The sequence below is a fragment of the Hyperolius riggenbachi genome, chromosome 11 (genome assembly GCF_040937935.1).
Source record: "Hyperolius riggenbachi isolate aHypRig1 chromosome 11, aHypRig1.pri, whole genome shotgun sequence".
In the NCBI taxonomy this organism is placed as follows: domain Eukaryota; kingdom Metazoa; phylum Chordata; class Amphibia; order Anura; family Hyperoliidae; genus Hyperolius; species Hyperolius riggenbachi.
In genome coordinates this window covers 238,813,880-238,838,493 of record NC_090656.1, presented here as the reverse complement: position 1 = coordinate 238,838,493, position 24,614 = coordinate 238,813,880, and the positions used below count along the sequence as shown (strand labels likewise).

The 24,614-nt window shown below is 52.7% G+C and overlaps 1 protein-coding gene across 3 annotated transcripts in view; it reads left to right on the top strand.

The window, feature by feature from the left end:
• MAPK8IP1 (mitogen-activated protein kinase 8 interacting protein 1) overlaps positions 1 to 24,614 on the top strand; it is a 269,383-nt gene that overhangs the window by 186,207 nt on the left and 58,562 nt on the right. For all 3 annotated transcript variants that reach the window (XM_068261710.1, XM_068261708.1, XM_068261709.1), the window contains 2 exons: positions 10,528 to 10,609; positions 17,688 to 18,497. In XM_068261710.1, coding sequence (XP_068117811.1) covers positions 10,528 to 10,609; positions 17,688 to 18,497 — 892 coding nt within the window. The remainder of the gene's footprint in view (positions 1 to 10,527; positions 10,610 to 17,687; positions 18,498 to 24,614) is intronic.

Genomic DNA, 24,614 nt, shown 5'->3' with positions numbered 1-24,614 from the left:
ACCTACCTATACTGAGCATTATACTAGCTATACTGAGCACTATACTAGCTATCCTGGGACACTATACTAGCTATACTGGGGTACTATACTAGCTATATTGGGCACTATACTAGCTATACTGGGGCACTTTACTAGCTATACTGGGCACTATACTAGCTATACTGGGCACTATACTAGCTATATACTGGGCACTATACTAGCTATATACTGGGCACTATACTAGCTATACTGGGGCACTATACTATCTATACTGGGGCACTACCTACCTATATACTGTTCACTATACTAGCTATACTGGGGCACTATACTAGCTATAATGGGGTACTACCTACCTATACTGGGGCACTATACTAGCTATACTGGGGCACTATACTAGCCATACTGGGCACTATACTAGCTATACTGGGCACTATACTAGCTGTACTGGGCAGTATACTAGCTAAACTGGGCACTATACTAGCTATACTGGGCACTATACTAGCTATACTGGGCAATAAACTAGTTATACTGGGGCACTACCTACCTATACTGAGCACTATACTAGCTATACTGGGACACTATACTATCTATACTGGGGTACTATACTAGCTATACTGGGCACTATACTAGCTATACTGGGCACTATACTAGCTATACTGGGCAATATACTAGCTAAACTGGGCACTATACTAGCTATACTGGGCACTATACTAGCTATACTGGGGCACTTTACTAGCTATACTGGGCAATATACTAGTTATACTGGGGAACTACCTACCTATACTGGGCACTATACTAGCCATACTGGGGCACTTTACTAGCTATACTGGGCACTACCTACCTGTACTGGGCACTATACTAGCCATACTGGGGCACTATACTAGCTATACTGGGCACTATACTAGCTATACTGATGCACTACCTACCCATACTGGGCACTATACTAGCCATACTGGGCACTATACTAGCTATACTAGGCACTATACTAGCTATACTGGGCACTACCTACCTATACTGGGCACTATTCTAGCTATACTGGGGCACTTTACTAGCTATACTGGGCACTATACTAGCTATACTGGGCATTATACTAGCTATACTGGGGCACTACCTACCCATACTGGGCACTATACTAGCCATACTGGGCACTATACTAGCCATACTGGGCACTATACTAGCTATACTGGGCACTTTACTAGCTATACTGGGACACACTAGGGGAATAAGGCGACCAGCATTTCCTACCCCGGCTTATATGGGGGTCAATCATTTTTTCCTGTTTTTTTTAGGTAAAAGTGGGGTGGTCTGCTTATATGCAGGTCGGCTTGTATGCGAGTATATATGGTAGCTGTAATATTTCATATAGCTTTTCTTGTGGAAAAATCCTAAGTAAACCTAATGGACTAAGTTCACCAGAGGAGAGTTAGTAAGTGATAAAAGGTCGGTATTTTACCTCCTGAGGTATTTTAACATTTTTTTTCGCAATTCACCACTGTGTGAGGATAGTTAGAGTGTTCGGTAGCAGGTGATAATGGAGTGGTATGGATGCAAAAACTGAGCGAAAAACGGTCGGTAGTTATGCGGTGTTAATGATTTGCATTCAATACTTTGCCGATCTGGATGCTGGAAGTAAAGGATTGTGGGTAGGATGAGGTTATTACCAGCATGTGACCGATTGAAGATTGTATACAAATGTAAGCAGAGTGACGCAGCGGAAGCGTGCTGGGCCCATAACCCAGAGGTTGATGGAGCGAAACCATCCTCTGCTAGGCATGATTTCATTTTTGCACCTTGCTTTATCGCATGGGCAAAACGGTTTCCATAGCCCTGTAAGAGAAAGTGTAATAAGGGCCCTGCCGTAACATAGATATTACGGTAGCTAAGACTACTCCTGGGCCTTTCTTGTAGCTGAAGAGATGAGTGAACTGTGACACCACACTTCAAAACAAAACAAAAACAAAAAAACAAAAAAAACAGCAAACAGAGAAGCTCCCCCATATTGGAGAATTGGATTTGGTAAAGTCTTAAGCCAATGTGTTGTAAGACACAAGTAGGTTAGCAGGAATGGTTACATGGCCACCTAGCTTTTCATCCTTCCCAGGCCAGCTAGGCTGGCTTCAGCATGTAGTGTTGGTGGTATAGTGGTGAGCATAGCTGCCCTCCAAGCAGCTGACCTGGGTTTGATTCCCGGCCAATGTATGTGAGCGTGCTTTTGACATCCTACAAACCCCTGGAAGACAAGATCCTCCTCTGGAGGAGAAGGAGGGAGGAAGGAGCTGTTGTGGGGTGCTATATAAGGAATAACAATCAGCCAGGAGCAAGCTAACAAGCATACAAGAGCCTAACTAAGCTTTCCCTAGCAGAGTCTGTCAGCAGCTGATGCTTCACTAATTACTGTAGGCAGATGAGTGAGTGTAATGGCCGGCGCTGCCTGTCTTATATACAGGGGGGGAGTGGCTCCAGGAGTGAGTGTAGTCTGATTGGCGACAATGTGCCTGATGACTGTGATGTAGAGGGTCAAAGTTGACCGTAATGGAGCATTATGGGGGCAAACCGAACTTCTGCAAAAGTTTGCCTTCGCCGGCGAACGCAAACCACCCAAAGTTCGCCTGGAACCGTTCGCGGGCGAACCGTTCGGCCCAAGGCACCAGTATTGTTATTATTTACTGCTTATTACACTGAAAATAAAAAGTCAAAATAACCATACACAGGTCATACTTATCTCCTGTGTAATCTACTCCTCAATCTCTTACTCCTCTCTTGTGTCCCATTTGTCCACTGTGATTAATGGAATTCACTGTCATCCATTTTAAAAAATGGCTTCTTGGTCAGCACACTGTTAAACTGCAATATCACCCACTTGAGCCATAAGGAAACATGGACATTACCTTGCACATTCAGTTGTAACTGCTGATATAACTGACAACAACTGGTATATTTCAGTTCTGACAAAATCTTGTCAAAACTGGAAGGGATTATTGTCAGAAGAAAATGGTAAGCTTCTGAGAGGAACTGATGGCAAGGTAAGTATGTAATGTTCATTTGCAGCTACGTCATGTGTTTATTTTAAATTATTTAACTTGCTTCGGGTACCCTTTAAGTTGCATACACACATCCAATTTGGATTGGCCAATCACTGGTCAATTTTACTACCTACATGTAGTGTGAGAGCTTACTTACACAATCTGCTCATAGTATTCAAAATTTCCTGGCTCTCATACTCCATAGAAGTGGTAAAACTGGCCAATGATTGGCAATCAGAATTGGATGTGTGTATGCACCCTAAGGGCCTGTACACACTGAAAATCGCCAAGCGCAATCACAAATGCAATGCGATTATTTATGACTGCGATTCAATCAATTTTTCAAACAGAATTTAGCAGCAATAGCAGTCAGTGTTCCTCAGACGATGTCTGACTGCAGAGATATTTATTGCTGACCTGATTGCATAGTGTATGGCTGGCTTACATATGATGTTTTCTTGTGAAGGGCTTTATGTCACAGGCGTAACAGAATATTCCCTGACAGATGCACTGTCCTCCTAGCAGTACAATCTCTATAGCAAATGTGTAATCCTGTCAGAGACTGCTAATGGGATGAAGCTAGAAAATCTGCCCTCATGATTCTACGTGACCTCCCCGGCCTGGTCCCTCTCCTCCCCCGCCAATCTCTATCACTCCATCTCCTCACAGTCTTCAATGGTCCCCTCACACCTCCGGCCTGGTCCCCCTCCTCCCCGCCTCTCTATATCCCTCTATCCCTCCATCTCCTCACACTCTGCAATGGTCCCCTCACACCCCCGGCCTGGTCCCTCTCCTCCCCACCAATCTCTATCCCTCTATCTCCTCACACTCTGCCATGGTCCCCACACACCCCCGGCCTGGTCCCTCTCCTCCCTGCCTCCCTCTATCCCTCCATCTCCTCACACTCTGCAATGGTCCCCTCACACCTCCGGCCTGGTCCCTCTCCTCCCCACCAATCTCTATCCCTCTATCTCCTCACACTCTGCCATGGTCCCCTCACACCCCCGGCCTGGTCCCTCTCCTCCCCACCAATCTCTATCCCTCTATCTCCTCACACTCTGCCATGGTCCCCTCACAACCCCGGCCTGGTCCCTCTCCTCCCTGCCAATCTCTATCCCTCATCTCCTCACACTTTGCCATGGTCCCCTCACACCCCCGGCCTGGTCCCTCTCCTCCCCGCCAATCTCTATCCCTCCATCTCCTCACATTCTGCCATCTCCTCACATTCTGCCATCTCCTCACACTCTGCCATGGTCCCCTCACACCCCCGGCCTGGTCGCCCTCCTTCCTGCCTCTCTCTATCCCTCCATCTCCTCACACTCTGCCATGGTCCCCTCACACCCCCGGCCTGGTCCCTCTCCTCCCTGCCTCCCTCTATCCCTCCATCTCCTCACACTCTGCCATGGTCCCCTCACACCCCCCGGCCTGGTCCCTTTCCTCCCTGCCTCCCTCTATCCCTTCATCTCCTCACACTCTGCCATGGTCCCCTCACACCCCGGCCTGGTCCCTCTCCTCCCCGCCTCCCTCTATCCCTCCATCTCCTCACACTCTGCCATGGTCCCCTCACACCCCGGCCTGGTCCCTCTCCTCCCCGCCTCCTTCTATCCCTCCATCTCCTCACACTCTGCCATCTCCTCACACTCTGCCATGGTCCCCTCACACCCCCGGCCTGGTCCATCTCCTCCCTGCCTCTCTCTATCCCTTCATCTCCTCACACTCTGCCATGGTCCCCTCACACCTCCAGGCTGGTCCCTCTCCTCCCTGCCTCCCTCTATCCCTCCATCTCCTCACACTCTGCCATAGTCCCCTCACACCCCCGGCCTGCTCCCTCTCCTCCCTGCCTCCCTCTATCCCTCCATCTCCTCACACTCTGCCATGGTCCCTTCAGACCCCCGGCCTGCTCCCTCTCCTCCCTGCCTCCCTTTATCCCTCCATCTCCTCACACACTGCCATGGTCCCCTCACACCCCCGGCCTGGTCCATCTCCTCCCTGCCTCTCTCTATCCCTTCATCTCCTCACACTCTGCCATAGTCCCCTCACACCTCCGGCCTGGTCCCTCTCCTCCCTGCCTCCCTCTATCCCTCCATCTCCTCACACTCTGCCATGGTCCCCTCACACCCCCGGCCTGCTCCCTCTCCTCCTTTCCTCCCTCTATCCCTCCATCTCCTCACACTCTGCCATGGTCCCTTCAGACACCCGGCCTGGTCCCTTTCCTCCCCGCCTCTCTCTATCCCTCCATCTCCTCACACTCTGCCATGGTCCCCTCACACCCCCAGCCTGGTCCCTCTTCTCCTTGCCTCCCTCTCCCTCCCTCACCACACTCTGCCATCTCCTCACACCCCCGGCCTGGTCCCTCTCCTCCCCGCCAATCTCTATCCCTCCATCTCCTCACACTCTGGCATGGTCCCCTCACACCCCCGGCCTGGTCCCTCTCCTTCCTGCCTCTCTCTATCCCTCCATCTCCTCACACTCTGCCATGGTCCCCTCACACCCCCGGCCTGGTCCCTCTCCTCCCCGCCTCTCTCTATCCCTCCATCTCCTCACACTCTGCCATGGTCCCCTCACACCCCCGGCCTGGTCCCTCTCCTCCCCGCCAATCTCTATCCCTCCATCTCCTCACACTCTGCCATGGTCCCCTCACACCCCCGGCCTGGTCCCTCTCCTCCCCACCTCTCTCTATCCCTCCATTTCCTCACACTCTGCCATGGTCCCCTCACACCCCCGGCCTGGTCCCTCTCCTCCCCGCCAATCTCTATCCCTCCATCTCCTCACACTCTGTCATGGTCCCCTCACACCCCCGGCCTGGTCCCTCTCCTCCCCGCCAATCTCTATCCCTCCATCTCCTCACACTCTGCCAGCTCCTCACACTCTGCCATGGTCCCCTCACACCGCCGGCCTGGTCCCTCTCCTCCCCGCCAATCTCTATCCCTCCATCTCCTCACACTCTGCCATGGTCACCTCAGACCCCTGGCCTGGTCGCTTTCCTTCCTGCCTCTCTCTATCCCTCCATCTCCTCACACTCTGCCTTGGTCCCCTCACACTCCCGGCCTGGTCCCTCTCCTCCCTGCCTCCCTCTATCCCTCCATCTCCTCACACTCAGCCATGGTCCCCTCACACCCCGGCCTGGTCCCTCTCCTCCCCGCCTCTCTCTATCCCTCCATCTCCTCACACTCTGCTATGGTCCCCTCACACCTCCGGCCTGGTCCCTCTCCTCCCCGCCTCCCTCTATCCCTCCATCTCCTCACACTCTGCCATGGTCCCCACAGACCCCCGGCCTGGTCCCTCTCCTCCCTGCCTCCCTCTATCCCTCCATCTCCTCACACTCTGCCATCTCCTCACACTCTGCTATGGTCCCCTCACACCCCCGACCTGGTCCCTCTCTTACCCGCCTCTCTCTATCCCTCCATCTCCTCACACTCTGCCATGGTCCCCTCACAACCCCGGCCTGGTCCCTCTCCTCCCCGCCAATCTCTATCCCTCCATCTCCTCACACTCTGCCAGCTCCTCACACTCTGCCATGGTCCCCTCACACCGCCGGCCTGGTCCCTCTCCTCCCCGCCAATCTCTATCCCTCCATCTCCTCACACTCTGCCATGGTCACCTCAGACCCCCGGCCTGGTCGCTCTCCTCCCTGCCTCTTTCTATCCCTCCATCTCCTCACACTCTGCCATGGTCCCCTCACTCCCCCGGCCTGGTCCCTCTCCTCCCGGCCTCCCTCTATCCCTCCATCTCCTCACACTCTGCCATCTCCTCACACTCTGCTATGGTTCCCTCACACCCCCGGCCTGGACCCTCTCTTACCCGCCTCCCTCTATCCCTCAATCTCCTCACACTCTGCCATGGTCCCCACACACCCCCGGCCTGGTCCCTCTCCTCCCTGCCCCCCTCTATCCCTCCATCTCCTCACACTCTGCCATGGTCCCCTCAGACCTCCGGCCTGGTCCCTCTCCTCCCTGCCTCCCTCTATCCCTCCATCTCCTCACACTCTGCCATAGTCCCCTCACATCCCCGGCCTGGTCCCTCTCCTCCCTGCCTCCCTCTATCCCTCCATCTCCTCACACTCTGCCATGGTCCCCTCATACCCCCGGCCTGGTCCCTCTCCTCCCTGCCTCCCTCTATCCCTCCATCTCCTCACACTCTGCCATGGTCCACTCACACCCCGGCCTGGTCCCTCTCATCCCCGCCAATCTCCATCCCTCCATCTTGTCTCGCACTCTGCCATGGTCCCCTCACACCTCCGGCCTGGTCCCTCTCCTCCCTGCCTCCCTCTATCCTTCCATCTCCTCACACTCTTCCATGGTCCTCTCACACCCCGGCCTGGTCCCTCTCCTCCCTGCCCCCCTCTATCCCTCCATCTCCTCACACTCTGCCATGGTCCCCTCAGACCTCCGGCCTGGTCCCTCTCCTCCCTGCCTCCCTCTATCCCTCCATCTCCTCACACTCTGCCATAGTCCCCTCACATCCCCGGCCTGGTCCCTCTCCTCCCTGCCTCCCTCTATCCCTCCATCTCCTCACACTCTGCCATGGTCCACTCACACCCCGGCCTGGTCCCTCTCATCCCCGCCAATCTCCATCCCTCCATCTTGTCTCACACTCTGCCATGGTCCCCTCACACCTCCGGCCTGGTCCCTCTCCTCCCTGCCTCCCTCTATCCTTCCATCTCCTCACACTCTGCCATGGTCCCCACAGAACCCCGGCCTGGTCCCTCTCCCCCCTGCCTCACTCTATCCCTCCATCTCCTCACACTCTGCCATGGTCCCCTCACACCCCGGCCTGGTCCCTCTCCTCCCTGCCTCCCTCTATCCCTCCATCTCCTCACACTCTGCCATGGTCCACTCACACCCTGGCCTGGTCCCTCTCATCCCCGCCAATCTCCATCCCTCCATCTTGTCTCACACTCTGCCATGGTCCCCTCACACCTCCGGCCTGGTCCCTCTCCTCCCTGCCTCCCTCTATCCTTCCATCTCCTCACACTCTGCCATGGTCCCCACAGAACCCCGGCCTGGTCCCTCTCCCCCCTGCCTCACTCTATCCCTCCATCTCCTCACACTCTGCCATGGTCCCCTCACACCCCGGCCTGGTCCCTCTCCTCCCCGCCTCCCTCTATCCCTCCATCTCCTCACACTCTGCCATGGTCCCCACAGACCCCGGCCTGGTCCCTCTCCTCCCTGCCTCCCTCTATCCCTCCATCTCCTCACGCTCTGCCATGGTCCCCTCACACCTCCGGCCTTGTCCCTCTCCTTCCTGCCTCCTTCTATCCCTCCATCTCCTCACACTCTGCCATGGTCCCCACAGACCCCCGGCCTGGTCCCTCTCCTCCCTGCCTCCCTCTATCCCTCCATCTCCTCACACTCTGCCATGGTCCCCTCACACCCCGGCCTGGTCCCTCTCCTCCCCGCCTCTCTCTATCCCTCCATCTCCTCACACACTGCCATGGTCCCCACAGACCCCCGGCCTGGTCCCTCTCCTCCCTGCCTCCCTCTATCCCTCCATCTCCTCACACTCTGCCATGGTCCCCTCACACCCCGGCCTGGTCCCTCTCCTCCCCGCCTCTCTCTATCCCTCCATCTCCTCACACACTGCCATGGTCCCCTCAGACATCCAGCCTGGTCCCTCTCCTCCCTGCCTCTCTCTATCCCTCCATCTCCTCACACTCTGCCATGGTCCCCTCACACCCCGGCCTGGTCCCTCTCCTCCCCGCCTCTCTCTATCCCTCTATCTCCTCACACTCTGCCATGGTCCCCTCAGACCTCCGGCCTGGTCCCTCTCCTCCCGGCCTCCCTCTATCCCTCCATCTCCTCACACTCTGCCATGGTCCCCACAGACCCCCGGCCTGGTCCCTCTCCTCCCTGCCTCCCTCTATCCCTCCATCTCCTCACACTCTGCCATGGTCCCCACAGACCCCCGGCCTGGTCCCTCTCCTCCCTGCCTCCCTCTATCCCTCCATCTCCTCACACCCTGCCATGGTCCCCTCACACCCCGGCCTGGTCCCTCTCCTCCCTGCCTCCCTCTATCCTTCCATCTCCTCACACTCTGCCATGGTCCCCTCACACCTCCGGCCTGGTCCCTCTCCTCCCCGTCTCCCTCTATCCCTACATCTCCTCACGCTCTGCCATGGTCCCCTCACACCTCCGGCCTGGTCCCTCTCCTCCCCGCCTCTCTCTATCCCTCCATCTCCTCACGCTCTGCCATGGTCCCCTCAAACCTCCGGCCTGGTCCCTCTCCTCCCCGTCTCCCTCTATCCCTACATCTCCTCACGCTCTGCCATGGTCCCCTCACACCCCCGGCCTGGTCCCTCTCCTCCCTGCCTCCCTCTATCCCTCCATCTCCTCACGCTCTGCCATGGTCCCCTCACACCTCCGGCCTGGTCCCTCTCCTCACTGTCTCCCTCTATCCCTCCATCTCCTCACACTCTGCCATGGTCCCCTCAAACCTCCGGCCTGGTCCCTCTCCTCCCCGCCTCCCTCTATCCCTCCATCTCCTCACACTCAGACCCTCTGCTCCATTAGTGTTAGTTTCCATGGTTACAGCAGCCTAAAAATGACAGCTCAGGCCTATGTTGAGTAATCTGAGCTTCCTCTGCCTGACACCATCCGTCACCCACCCATTAACTAGATGTGACACAAAGGAGCTCAGTGACGGCCCTTGCAGAGTGGGAGGGCTGCTCTCTCTCCAGCAACTTCCATTTTACATCAATAAAAATGCTCAGAGAGTGACTCATTGTTGCAGGCCACAGAGAGGCACTTAGGCGGCTCCCTGGGTCAGGGTATTCTGTCATCACTCTGATCTCTGACTACTGATTAGCGAGACAGAAAGGAGGCAAAATGTTAATAGGTCAGTCCACCCAAAGCTGAGATTTCGGTTATGGATGGTCTGTGGTGGGATGAAATCCCTCCTAATGTCATTGAACAGAGAGACGGGATGCTTCCCGGAAACCAGAAATTTGGGCACCTGCGGTAAATGGACAATATGGGCACCACCATTGACACTAATGTCGATTATCAGCAATCAGGTGCCCAGGCAGACATTTGGGCACCCGGTATATTTTATGGAGCCTTAAAGCACTTTGGTTTCAGTTGGTGCTGTCCTGACTCCTCCCTCTTCCCTGACCCCCAGCTCTCCATCTCAGGAACCCTGACACCGCTTCCACCCCCCCCCCGTCTTCTACTATGTCACCTAAAAAAAGCCACACCCCCTGCTGACCAACATACTAGTAGTAGGCCATTGGCTGTAATGGCTATACCGGGGGTGAGTGGTGCTAGCACTGCACCAGGCCCTTTACTTGTGTTGGCCATGGGAGGCTGGACTGCTGTGATGTCACGGTGCTCCGCCTCCAGATGCCGTGGGTGGACCTTGAAGTGCCTGAACTCCCTGCACTAGGGTCACCCAGGGACACATATAGCACTGCAGTATCTCCGTGCCGGATTAGAAATATGATGTATAGCTATTGGTCACTGTAATTGCATTGCCTAATTTGTGGGGTTTGACTACTACATAAAAATCTTATTTTTTTTTGCTTTTATAGGACACTTTGAATAACAATTCCCTGGCGAAGAAGTACACCTGGCAGGAGAGGGTGTCTCGCTCCTCATCTCCCCTTAAGACAGGTAATTGCTTATACAATATATCCCTCGGGTCCTTCCCTTATTACATATCAGTGGTAGTGCAGCATGTCTTCTCTGCAGTGCCTGACACCCTTATAAAGTGTGTGACAGTTCTCACTCTCTCCACAACATGATTATGATCAGGCCGCAAAATTCATCCGAAGGGAATGCTCTTATTATGTTGCCTCATTGTTGGTTTCTGACAACCTAGACACAGCATGTTCAGGAGTGGAGTATGCCGCCACACAAACCCAGACGCAGCATGCTCAGGAGGGGAGTATGCCGCCACACAAACCCAGATGCAGCATGCTCAGGAGGGGAGTATGCTGCTACACAAACCCAGACACAGCATGGTCAGGAGGGGAGTATGCGGCCACTGGCGCCACACAAACCCAGACACAGCATGCTCAGGAGGGGAGTATGCTGCCACACAAACCCAGACACAGCATGCTCAGGAGGGGAGTATGCTGCTACACAAACCCAGACGCATCATGCTCAGGAGGGGAGTATGTCATCACATAAACCCAGACACAGCATGCTCAGGAGGGGAGTATGCTGCAACACATACCGAGACGCAGCATACTCAGGAGGGGAGTATGCTGCAACACAAACCCAGACACAGCATGTTCAGGAGTGGAGTATGCCATCACACAAACCCTGACGCAGCATGGTCAGGAGGGTAGTATGCCGCCCGCTACACAAACCCAGACACAGCATGCTCAGGAGGGGAGTATGCCGCCACACAAACCCAGACGCAGCATGGTCAGGAGGGGAGTATGCCGTCACACAAACACAGACACAGCATGCTCAGGAGGGGAGTATGCCATCACACAAACTCAGATGCAGCATGGTCTGGAGGGGAGTATGCCGCCACACAAACCCAGATGCAGCATGGTCAGGAGGGGAATACGCCGTCACACAAACCCAGATGCAGCATGGTCAGGAGGGGAGTATGCCATCACACAAACCCAGACGCAGCATGGTCAGGAGGGGAGTATGCCGTCACACAAACACAGACACAGCATGCTCAGGAGGGGAGTATGCCATCACACAAAACCAGACGCAGCATGGTCAGGAGGGGAGTATGCTGCGACACAAACACAGACACAGCATGCTCCGGAGGGGAGTATGCCGCCACACAAACCCAGATGCAGCATGGTCAGGAGGGGAGTATACTGTTACACAAACCCAGACGCAGCATGCTCAGGATGGGAGTATGCTGCGACACAAACCCAGACACAGCATGCTCAGGAGAGGAGTATGCCGTCACACGAACACAGATACAGCATGCTCAGGAGGGGAGTATGCCATCACACAAACCCAGACGCAGCATGCTCAGGAGGGGAGTATGTCATCACACAAACCCAGACACAACATGCTCAGGAGGGGAGTATGCTGCAACACAAACCCAGATGCAGCATGGTCAGGAGGGGTGTATGCCATCACACAAAACCAGACACAGCATGCTCAGGAGGGGAGTATGCTGCCACAACAACACAGACACGACATGCTCAGGAAGTGAGTATACTGTTACACAAACCCAGACGCAGCATGCTCAGGATGGGAGTATGCTGCGACACAAACCCAGACACAGCATGCTCAGGAGAGGAGTATGCCGTCACACGAACACAGATACAGCATGCTCAGGAGGGGAGTATGCCATCACACAAACCCAGACGCAGCATGCTCAGGAGGGGAGTATGTCATCACACAAACCCAGACACAACATGCTCAGGAGGGGAGTATGCTGCAACACAAACCCAGACTCAGCATGGTCAGGAGGGGAGTATGCCATCACACAAACCCAGACACAGCATGCTCAGGAGGGGAGTATGCTGCAACACAAACCCAGATGCAGCATGATCGGGGGGGGGGGGGGGGGGGGTATGCTGCAACACAAACCCAGATGCGGCATGCTCAGGAGGGGAGTGCGCCATCGCACAAACCCAGACGCAGCATACTCAGGAGGGGAGTATGCCACTACACAAACCCAGATGCAGCATGGTCAGGAGGGGTGTATGCCATCACACAAACTCAGACGCAGCATGGTCAGGAGGGGAGTATGCCGCCACACAAACCCAGACGCAGCATGCTCAGGAGTGGAGTATGCCATCACACAAACTCAGATACAGCATGCTCAGGAGGGGAGTATGCCGCTACACAAACCCAGACGCAGCATGCTCAGGAGGGGAGTATGCCGCCACACAAACCCAGACGCAGCATGGTCAGGAGGGGAGTATGCTGCAACACAAACCCAGATGCAGCATGCTCAGGAGGGGAGTATGCCGCCACACAAACCCAGACACAGCATGGTCAGGAGGGGAGTATGCCGCCACACAAACCCAGACACAGCATGCTCAGGAGGGGAGTATGCTGCAACACAAACCCAGATGTAGCATGGTCAGGAGGGGAGTATGCTGCTACACAAACCCAGATGCAGTATGCTCAGGAGTGGAGTATGCCACCACACAAACCTAGACACAACATGCTCAGGAGGGGAGTATCCCGCCACAACAACACAGACACAACATGCTCAGGAAGTGAGTATGCTGTCACACAAAACCCAGATGCAGCATGCTCAGGAGGGGAGTAAGGCACAACACAAACCCAGACGCAGCATGCTCAGGAGGGGCGTATGCCACCACACAAACCCAGATGCAGCATGCTCAGGAGGGGACTATGCCGCCACACAAATCCAGACACAGCATGCTCAGGAGGGGTGTATGCCATCACACATACCCAGACACAGCATGCTCAGGAGGGGAGTATGCCATCACACAAACCCAGACGCAGCATGGTCAGGAGGGGAATACTCCGTCACACAAACCCAGATGCAGCATGCTCAGGAGGGGACTATGCCGCCACACAAACCCAGACACAGCATGCTCAGGAGTGGAGTATGCCATCACACAAACCCAGATGCAGCATGGTCAGGAGGGGTGTATGCTGCGACACAAACCCAGACACAGCATGCTCAGGAGTGGAGTATGCCATCACACAAACTCAGATGCAGCATGGTCTGGAGGGGAGTATGCCGCCACACAAACCCAGATGCAGCATGGTCAGGAGGGGTGTATGCCATCACACAAACCCAGACGCAGCATGGTCAGGAGGGGAGTATGCCGCCACAAAAACCCAGACGCAGCATGGCCAGGAGGGGTGTATGCCATCACACAAACCAAGATGCTGCATGCTCAGGAGGGGAGTATGTCATCACACAAACCCAGATGCAGCATGCTCAGGAGGGGAGTATGCTGCAACACAAACCCAGACGCAGCATGCTCAGGAGGGGAGTATGCCATCACACAAACCCAGACGCAGCATGCTCAGGAGGGGAGTATGCCGTCACACAAACCCAGATGCAGCATGCTCAGGAGGGGGGTATGCCGCCACACAAACCCAGACACAGCATGCTCAGGAGTGGAGTATGCCATCACACAAACTTAGATGCAGCATGGTCAGGAGGGGAGTATGCCGCCACACAAACCCAGATGCAGCATGTTCAGGAGGGGTGTATGCCATCACACAAACCCAGACGCAGCATGGTCAGGAGGGGTGTATGCCGTCACACAAACCCAGATGCAGCATGCTCAAGAGGGGAGTACGTCATCACACAAACCCAGACGCAGCATGGTCAGGAGGGGAGTATGCCGCCACAAAAACCCAGACGCAGCATGGCCAGGAGGGGTGTATGCCATCACACAAACCAAGATGCTGCATGCTCAGGAGGGGAGTATGTCATCACACAAACCCAGATGCAGCATGCTCAGGAGGGGAGTATGCTGCAACACAAACCCAGACGCAGCATGCTCAGGAGGGGAGTATGCCATCACACAAACCCAGACGCAGCATGCTCAGGAGGGGAGTATGCTGCAACACAAACCCAGACGCAGCATGCTCAGGAGGGGAGTATGCCATCACACAAACCCAGACGCAGCATGCTCAGGAGGGGAGTATGCCGTCACACAAACCCAGATGCAGCATGCTCAGGAGGGGGGTATGCCGCCACACAAACCCAGACACAGCATGCTCAGGAGTGGAGTATGCCATCACACAAACTTAGATGCAGCATGGTCAGGAGGGGAGTATGCCGCCACACAAACCCAGATGCAGCATGTTCAGGAGGGGTGTATGCCATCACACAAACCCAGACGCAGCATGGTCAGGAGGGGTGTATGCCGTCACACAAACCCAGATGCAGCATGCTCAAGAGGGGAGTACGTCATCACACAAACCCAGACGCAGCATGGTCAGGAGGGGAGTATGCCGCCACAAAAACCCAGACGCAGCATGGCCAGGAGGGGTGTATGCCATCACACAAACCAAGATGCTGCATGCTCAGGAGGGGAGTATGTCATCACACAAACCCAGATGCAGCATGCTCAGGAGGGGAGTATGCTGCAACACAAACCCAGACGCAGCATGCTCAGGAGGGGAGTATGCCATCACACAAACCCAGACGCAGCATGCTCAGGAGGGGAGTATGCCGTCACACAAACCCAGATGCAGCATGCTCAGGAGGGGGGTATGCCGCCACACAAACCCAGACACAGCATGCTCAGGAGTGGAGTATGCCATCACACAAACTTAGATGCAGCATGGTCAGGAGGGGAGTATGCCGCCACACAAACCCAGATGCAGCATGTTCAGGAGGGGTGTATGCCATCACACAAACCCAGACGCAGCATGGTCAGGAGGGGTGTATGCCGTCACACAAACCCAGATGCAGCATGCTCAAGAGGGGAGTACGTCATCACACAAACCCAGATGCAGCATGCTCAGGAGGGGAGTATGCTGCAACACAAACCCAGATGCAGCATGATCGGGGGGGGGGGGGGAGTATGCTGCAACACAAACCCAGACGCAGCATGCTCAGGAGGGGAGTATGCCATCACACAAACCCAGACGCAGCATGCTCAGGAGGGGAGTATGCCGTCACACAAACCCAGATGCAGCATGCTCAGGAGGGGTGTATGCCACCACACAAACCCAGACACAGCATGCTCAGGAGGGGAGTATGCCGCTACACAAACCCAGACACAGCATGCTCAGGAGGGGAGTATGCCGTCACACAAACCCAGATGCAGCATGGTCAGGAGGGGTGTATGCCGCCACACAAACCCAGACGCAGCATGGTCAGGAGGTGAGTATGCCGCTACACAAACCCAGATGCAGCATGCTCAGGAGGGGAGTATGCCGTCACACAAACCCAGACGCAGCATGGTCAGGAGGGTTGTATGCCATCACACAAACCCAGATGCAGCATGCTCAGGAGGGGAGTATGCCGTAACACAAACCCAGATGCAGCATGCTCAGGAGGGGAGTATGCCGCTACACAAACCCAGATGCAGCATGCTCAGGAGGGGAGTATGCCGCCACACAAACCCAGATGCAGCATGGTCAGGAGGGTTGTATGCCATCACACAAACCCAGATGCAGCATGCTCAGGAGGGGAGTATGCCGCTACACAAACCCAGATGCAGCATGGTCAGGAGGGTTGTATGCCATCACACAAACCCAGATGCAGCATGGTCCGGAGGGGTGTATGCCGCCACACAAACCGAGATGCAGCATGCTCAGGAGAGGAGTATGTCACTACACAAACCCAGATGCAACATGGTCAGGAGGGGTGTATGCCATCACACAAACCCAGACGCAGCATGGTCAGGAGGGGAGTATGCCGTCACACAAACCCAGACGCAGCATGGTCAGGAGGGGAGTATGCCGTCACACAAACCCAGATGCAGCATGGTCAGGAGGGGAGTATGCCATCACACAAACCCAGATGCAGCATGGCCAGGAGGGGTGTATGCCATCACACAAACCCAGACACAGCATGCTCAGGAGGGGAGTATGCCATCACACAAACTCAGATGCAGCATGGTCTGGAGGGGAGTATGCCGCCACACAAACCCAGACGCAGCATGGTCAGGAGGGGAGTATGCCATCACACAAACCCAGACGCAGCATGGTCAGGAGGGGAGTATGCCATCACACAAACCCAGATGCAGCATGGTCAGGAGGGGAGTATGCCACTACACAATCCCAGACACAGCACCGTCATTATGAACTACGTCTCTGCTTCACCCCTCGCCACCATCTTAGGTCTCCCAAAATAAATTTAGTATTCCACCATTGTCACTGCCATGTCCCCACACCCTCTCGCTGCCCCAAACATCACTCACATTCTCTCAGCCCTTTTTCTCAGACATTGGTTGAAATCTCTCAAACTTGTCCTCATGACCTACCAACAGTTCATGTTTTATGGTAATCCATAGCTGAGAGTGAGACACTAATTATCCCCTCTGTGCACATGTGAGGGTACCTGAAAAACATGCATTGTTGGTGGGTCACAAGGACAGGTTTGGGAAACACTGGCTTAATGAGAACCTGAGATTACCTTGGGTCAAAAATCAAATACTTACTTAAGGAGAGAGAAGCCTTTGGATTCTCCAGAGGCTTCCCACGTTGTCCTCCAGACCTCCACCACTGCCTGGGACCTACCTGCACATCGAGAACATGCTCCTCTTCATACAAGAGCATGGCCATGCCCGTGCAGTAGTCATACTCATGCTTGAAGGCCACGGCCATGCGCTCGGGCTAGAAGAGTAGTAGGTTCCTGAGCTTGGAATCCAACAAGAGTTTGTCAGATTCCTTTGGTGGGTCTGCACACGGCAATGGTGGATCGGAGGACAGCGTGCAAAGCCTCTATAGCAGTGTTCCCCAACCATGTCCTCAGGGTTCACCAACAGTGCATGTTTTGTGGAAAACCACACAGGTAGTTAATCAGCTCTGCTGAGACACTAATTACCTCACCTGTGACTGTGTGGTTTCCTGCAAAACATGCATGGTTGGTCGGCCTTGAGGACAGGGTTGGGGAACACAACTCTATAGGATCCAGAGTTTTCTCGTTTCACATGTAAGTATTTCACTTTTGACACAAGGTTTTTCCTCAGGTACACTTTAAACTGACCTGGGCCCGATGGACACTTACTGTATGCTCTAGGGGTTCTAATATAGAATTTAACTCTATATATTTAGATTGGTCAATGACATACTTTTCCTCTGTTGTTACCTACAGGGGATACCACGCCATCCAATGAGCACGTGTGTCTGAGTGATGAAGGAAACCCCCCGGCCGTCACGCAGGATCGTGGAACTTCCACGGACACCCCATGCCGACGTCACAATAACCCTCAGTGTTCCAACGAACCCTCCGGTCGATCCACCGCCAGAGCTCGCCTGGATCCTCATCGGGACCGCATTCGATACCAGACAGATGTGCGGCTGGAGCCCACTGAGGAAATATTCCTTACCCCAGTCCAGAGGTGTTCTGACCCTCCGGAACCAGAAAGACCCTTCGTATCACAGACCGGGCCCTGCCGCATGTCAGTCAGTTCAGACGCAGACGTTAATGGGCGACCCACCAACATGGGCCGGCAGCAGCTGTCTATCAGCGAGGAGGAAGAGGAAGGAGAGGATGGGGTGGGGTATCTGGGATGCCCTGCAAGAGTTGGCGGCCCTCGGGGACTACAGAGGTCATCCGTCAGCTCGGACACCAGTGGATTATCTTATGACTCCGTCAAATACACGTTAGTGGTTGATGATAATGTACAACTCCAGCTGGTCAGCCTGCGGCAGTGTTATGCGGGCTACAGTGACGACAGCGACAGTGGTACCGTGTATGATAATTGTGTCTCTTCGCCTTACGAGTCCGCCATAGGTGAGGAATATGAAGAGGAGGAGGAGGAGCATGTAGGGGCCTCCGTGAGGGAAGGGAAGAGAGCCCGGCGGTCCATGTGCCTCTCAGATACCTCTTCACCAGAGGCCGATGCCTCCTACTCTAAAAAGTTCCTCAATGTCTTCATGAATGGACGATCACGCTGTACGAGTGAGTTCTGTACCAAAGTGCCGCCAATACTGCCGATCATTTTATGAGTGCAATACTGACTGCAGTATTTTTATAAATGTTTCACATAAACCCGAGGTGAACCTAATATAAAAAATGCCTAAAAAGGGGGAAAGGTAACGTTTTCTCATGTTAAAGGGAGTATCAGCTACTGATAAAAAATGAAGTGCAATCCTTGGTTAACGTTCCTCTTTAATGCTAGCCATACACATGTTGATTTTTGTGTTTGATCGACCGTTAGATTTGATACTTAAAGGATCACTATCGGGAAAAAATTGTAAAATTCAAGATACATATTTATACGAAGTACATTTCTACCAGAGTAAAATGCACCATACATTACTTTTTCCATGTTGCTTTCACATACAGTATGAAGTAAAAATCTGACAGATCTGAGAGCAATTGGATTAGTCCATCTCCTCATGGGGATTCTCAGGGTTTCCTTTATTCTTCAGAGAAGCACTCTGTGGAAAGGATCTATATAAGGATGTCAGCTACTCTTCCTACTTCATTTCATGCTATTCTTTGCACTTGTACTAAGAAACTGCTGTTCAGTAAAAATGAAGAATCCCCCATGAGGAGACGGACTAGTCCAAAACCTGTCCAATCTTTCAGATTTTTACTGCCTACTGATAGTGAGATAAGAAAAAGGTAATGTGTAATGCATGTCATTCTGGAAGAAATGGACATTTTATACATTGCATGCTGGGAGGAGGGGCCCCAATTGTGCTACAATGTGTAGTGAGTGGAGGTAATAGGAACAGCATTACCTCCTGATAAGAGAAGGGAACCTAAACTCAGAAGGATGTGGATTTTTCCTTTTACAATAATACCAGTTGCCTGACTCTCCTGCTGATCCTCTGCCTCTAATACTTTTTGCCACAGCCCCTGAACAAGCATGCAGCAGATCAGGTGCTCTGGCTGAAGTCTGGATTAGCTGCATGCTTGTTCCAGGTGTGTGATTCAGCCATTACTGCAGCCAAAGAGATCAGCAGGACTGCCAGGCAACTGGTATTGTTTAAGGAAATATCCATATCCCTCTCAGCTAAGGTTCCTTTTAAGATTGTTATTGTTAGATACCACTAAAAAACACGTTTCCCTAGACTTGCCCGCTTCCTCAGGTCAATATGAGACAGTGAGCTATGTATCTCCATTTCTTTTACTTGTTGGCGCACTGGAATGGAGATGCATAGCGCCAACACTGTCTCGTATTGACCTAAAGAATCATCTGGTCCTGTGAAGCCCCTCCCCCTGTGGACTCGTTATTTGTAATGCTGTATTTAGCCTCCTAGTATAGGTAGCCTGGTATAGGTGCCCCAGTATAGATACCCAGGTATAGGTGCTCCCAGTATAGGTAGCCTGGCATAGGTGCCCCCAGTATAGGTAGCCTGGTATAGGTGTCCCCAGTATAGGTAGCCAGGTATAGGTTTCCCCAGTAGAGATAGCCAAGTATAGGTGCCCCCAGTATAGGTAGCCAGGCATAGGTGCCCCCTGTATAGGTAGCTTGGTATAGGTGCCCCCAGTATAGGTAGCCTGACATAGGTGCCCCCGTATAGGTAGCCTGGTATAGGTGCCCCGTATAGGTAGCCTGGCATAGGTGCCCCCAGTATAGGTAGCCATGTATAGGTTCCCCCAGTAGAGATAGCCAAGCATCGGTGCCCCAGTATAAATAACCAGGCATACATGCCCTCAGTATAGGTAGCCAACCATGGGTGCCTCCAGTAAAGGTAACCAGGCATAGGTGCCCCCAGTATAGGTAGCCTGGTATAGGTGTCCCCAGTATAGATAGCAAGGTATAGGTGCCCCCAGTATAGGTATCCAGGTATAGGTGTGCCCAGTATAGGTAGCCAGGCATAGGTGCCCCCTGTATAGGTAGCCTGGTATAGGTGTCCCCAGTATAGGTAGCCTGGCATAGGTGCCCCCAGTATAGGTAGCCTGATATAGGTGTCCCCAGTATAGGTAGCCAGGTATAGGTTCCCCCAGTAGAGATAGGCAAGTATAGGTGCCCCCAGTATAGGTAGCCAGGCATAGGTGCCCCAAGTAGGTACCGTAGGTAGCCAAGCATCAGTGCCCCAGTATAGATAACCAGGCATACGTGCCCTCAGTATAGGTAGCCAACCATGGGTGCCTCCAATATAGGTAACCAGGCACAGGTGCCCCCAGTATAGGTCAGAAATGTATAGGTGCCCCCAGTATAGATCAGCTAGATATAGGTGCCCTAGTATAGGTTAGCTAGGTATAGGTGCCCCCAGTATAGGTAGATAGGTATAGGTGCCCCCAGTATAGGTAACCATCTATAGGTGTACCCAGTATAGGTTAGCTAAGTATAGGTGGCCTTAGTATAGGTTTGCTAGGTATAGGTGCCCTCAGTATAGGTTAGATAGGTATAGGTGGCCTCAGTATAGGTTAGCTAGGTATAGGTGGCCTAAGTATAGGTTAGCTAGATATAGGTGCCCCCAGTATAGGTTAGCTAGGTATAGGTGCGCCCAGTATAGGTAGCCAGCTATAGGTGTACCCAGTATAGGTTAGCTAGGTATAGGTGCCCCCAGTATGGGTAGCTAGGTATAGGTGCCCTCAGTGTAGGTTAGCAAGGTATAGGTGGCCTCAGTATAGATTAGCTAGGTATAGGTGGCCTCAGTATAGGTTAGCTAGGTATAGGTGCTCTCAGTATAGGTAGCTAGGTATAGGTGGCCTCAGTATAGGTTAGCTAAGTATAGGTGGCCTCAGTATAGGTTAGCTAGGTATAGGTGGCCTCAGTATAGGTTAGCTAGGTATAGGTGGCCTCAGTATAGGTAGCTAGGTATAGGTGGCCTCAGTATAGGTCAGCTAGGTATAGGTGGCCTCAGTATAGGTTAGCTAGGTATAGGTGGCCTCAGTATAGGTTAGCTAGGTATAGGTGGCCCCAGTATAGGTTAGCTAGGTATAGGTGCCCCCAGTATAGGTTAGCTAGGTATAGGTGGCCTTAGTATAGGTTAGCTAGGTATAGGTGGCCTCCGTATAGGTAGCCAGGTATAGGTGCCCCCAGTATAAGTAGCCAGCTATAGGTGCTCCCAGTATAGATAACCAGCTATAGGTGCCCTCAGTATAGGTAGCTAGGTATAGGTGCCCTCAGTATAGGTAGCTAGGTATAGGTGGCCTCAGTATAGGTTAGCTAGGTATAGGTGGCCTCAGTATAGGTTAGATAGGTATAGGTGCCCCCAGTATAGGTAGCTAGGTATAGGTTGCCTCAGTATAGGTTAGCTAGGTATAGGTGGCCTCAGTATAGGTAGCTAGGTATAGGTGCCCCCAGTATAGGTAGCCAGCTATAGGTGTACCCAGTATAGGTTAGCTAGGTATAGGTGCCCCCAGTATGGGTAGCTAGGTATAGGTGGCCTCAGTATAGGTTAGCTAGGTATAGGTGGCCTCAGTATAGGTTAGCTAGATATAGGTGCCCCCAGTATAGGTTAGCTAGGTATAGGTGCCCCCAGTATAGGTAGCCAGCTATAGGTGTACCCAGTATAGGTTAGCTAGGTATAGGTGCCCCCAGTATGGGTAGCTAGGTATAGGTGCCCTCAGTGTAGGTTAGCAAGGTATAGGTGGCCTCAGTATAGATTAGCTAGGTATAGGTGGCCTCAGTATAGGTTAGCTAGGTATAGGTGCTCTCAGTATAGGTAGCTAGGTATAGGTGGCCTCAGTATAGGTTAGCTAAGTATAGGTGGCCTCAGTATAGGTTAGCTAGGTATAGGTGGCCTCAGTATAGGTTAGCTAGGTATAGGTGGCCTCAGTATAGGTAGCTAGGTATAGGTGGCCTCAGTATAGGTCAGCTAGGTATAGGTGGCTTCAGTATAGGTTAGCTAGGTATAGGTGGCCTCAGTATAGGTTAGCTAGGTATAGGTGGCCCCAGTATAGGTTAGCTAGGTATAGGTGCCCCCAGTATAGGTTAGCTAGGTATAGGTGGCCTTAGTATAGGTTAGCTAGGTATAGGTGGCCTCAGTATAGGTAGCCAGGTATAGGTGCCCCCAGTATAAGTAGCCAGCTATAGGTGCTCCCAGTATAGATAACCAGCTATAGGTGCCCCCAGTATAGGTAGCTAGGTATAGGTGCCCTCAGTATAGGTAGCTAGGTATAGGTGGCCTCAGTATAGGTTAGCTAGGTATAGGTGGCCTCAGTATAGGTTAGATAGGTATAGGTGCCCCCAGTATAGGTAGCTAGGTATAGGTTGCCTCAGTATAGGTTAGCTAGGTATAGGTGCCCCCAGTATAGGTAGCCAGCTATAGGTGTACCCAGTATAGGTTAGCTAGGTATAGGTGCCCCCAGTATGGGTAGCTAGGTATAGGTGCCCTCAGTATAGGTTAGCTAGGTATAGGTGGCCTCAGTGTAGGTTAGCTAGGTATAGGTGGCCTCAGTATAGGTTAGCTAGGTATAGGTGGCCTCAGTATAGGTTAGCTAGGTATAGGTGGCCTCAGTATAGGTTAGCTAGGTATAGGTGCCCCCAGTATAGGTAGCTAGGTATAGGTGCCCTCAGTATAGGTTAGCTAGGTATAGGTGGCCTCAGTATAGGTTAGCTAGGTATAGGTGGCCTCAGTGTAGGTTAGCTAGGTATAGGTGGCCTAAGTATAGGTTAGCTAGGTATAGGTGCCCCCAGTATAGGTAGCTAGGTATAGGTGGCCTCAGTTTAAGTTAGCTAGGTATAGGTGCCCCCAGTATAGGTAGCTAGGTATAGGTGGCCTCAGTATAGGTTAGCTAGGTATAGGTGGCCTCAGTATAGGTTAGCTAGGTATAGGTGGCCTCAGTATAAGTTAGCTAGGTATAGGTGGCCTTAGTACAGGTTAGATAGGTATAGGTGGCCTCAGTACAGGTTAGCTAGGTATAGATGGCCTTAGTATAGGTTAGCTAGGTATAGGTGGCATCAGTATAGGTTAGCTAGGTATAGGTGGCCTCAGTATAGGTTAGCTAGGTATAGGTGGCCTCAGTATAGGTTAGCTAGATACAGGTGGCCTCAGTATAGGTTAGCTAGGTATAGGTGGCCGTAGTGTAGGTTAGCTAGGTATAGGTGGCCTCAGTATAGGTTAGCTAGGTATAGGTGCCCCCAGTATAGGTAGCTAGGCATAGGTGGCCTCAATATAGGTTACCTAGATACAGGTGGCCTCAGTATAAGTTAGCTAGGTATAGGTGGCCTTAGTACAGGTTAGATAGGTATAGGTGGCCTCAGTACAGGTTAGCTAGGTATAGATGGCCTTAGTATAGGTTAGCTAGGTATAGGTGGCCTCAGTATTGGTTAGCTAGGTATAGATGGCCTCAGTATAGGTTAGCTAGATACAGGTGGCCTCAGTATAAGTTAGCTAGGTATAGGTGGCCTTAGTACAGGTTAGATAGGTATAGGTGGCCTCAGTACAGGTTAGCTAGGTATAGGTGGCCTCAGTATAGGTTAGCTAGGTATAGGTGGCCTTAGTATTGGTTAGCTAGGTATAGGTGCCCTCAGTATAGGTAGCTAGGTATAGGTGGCCTCAGTATAGGATAGCTAGGTATAGATGGCCTTAGTATAGGTTAGCTAGGTATAGGTGGCCTCAGTATAGATTAGCTAGGTATAGGTGGCCTCAGTATAGGTAGCTAGGTATAGGTGGCCTCAGTATAGGTTAGCTAGGTATAGGTGGCCTCAGTATTGGTTAGCTAGGTATAGGTGGCCTCAGTATAGGTTAGCTAGATACAGGTGGCCTCAGTATAGGTTGGCTAGATACAGGTGGCCTCAGTATAGGTTAGCTAGGTATAGGTGGCCGTAGTGTAGGTTAGCTAGGTATAGGTGGCCTCAGTATAGGTTAGCTAGGTATAGGTGCCCTCAGTATAGGTAGCTAGGTATAGGTGGCCTCAGTATAGGATAGCTAGGTATAGATGGCCTTAGTATAGGTTAGCTAGGTATAGGTGGCCTCAGTATAGATTAGCTAGGTATAGGTGGCCTCAGTATAGGTAGCTAGGTATAGGTGGCCTCAGTATAGGTTAGCTAGGTATAGGTGGCCTCAGTATAGGTTAGCTAGGTATAGGTGGCCTCAGTATAGGTTAGCTAGGTATAGGTGGCCTCAGTATAGGTTAGCTAGGTATAGGTGCCCCCAGTATAGGTTAGCT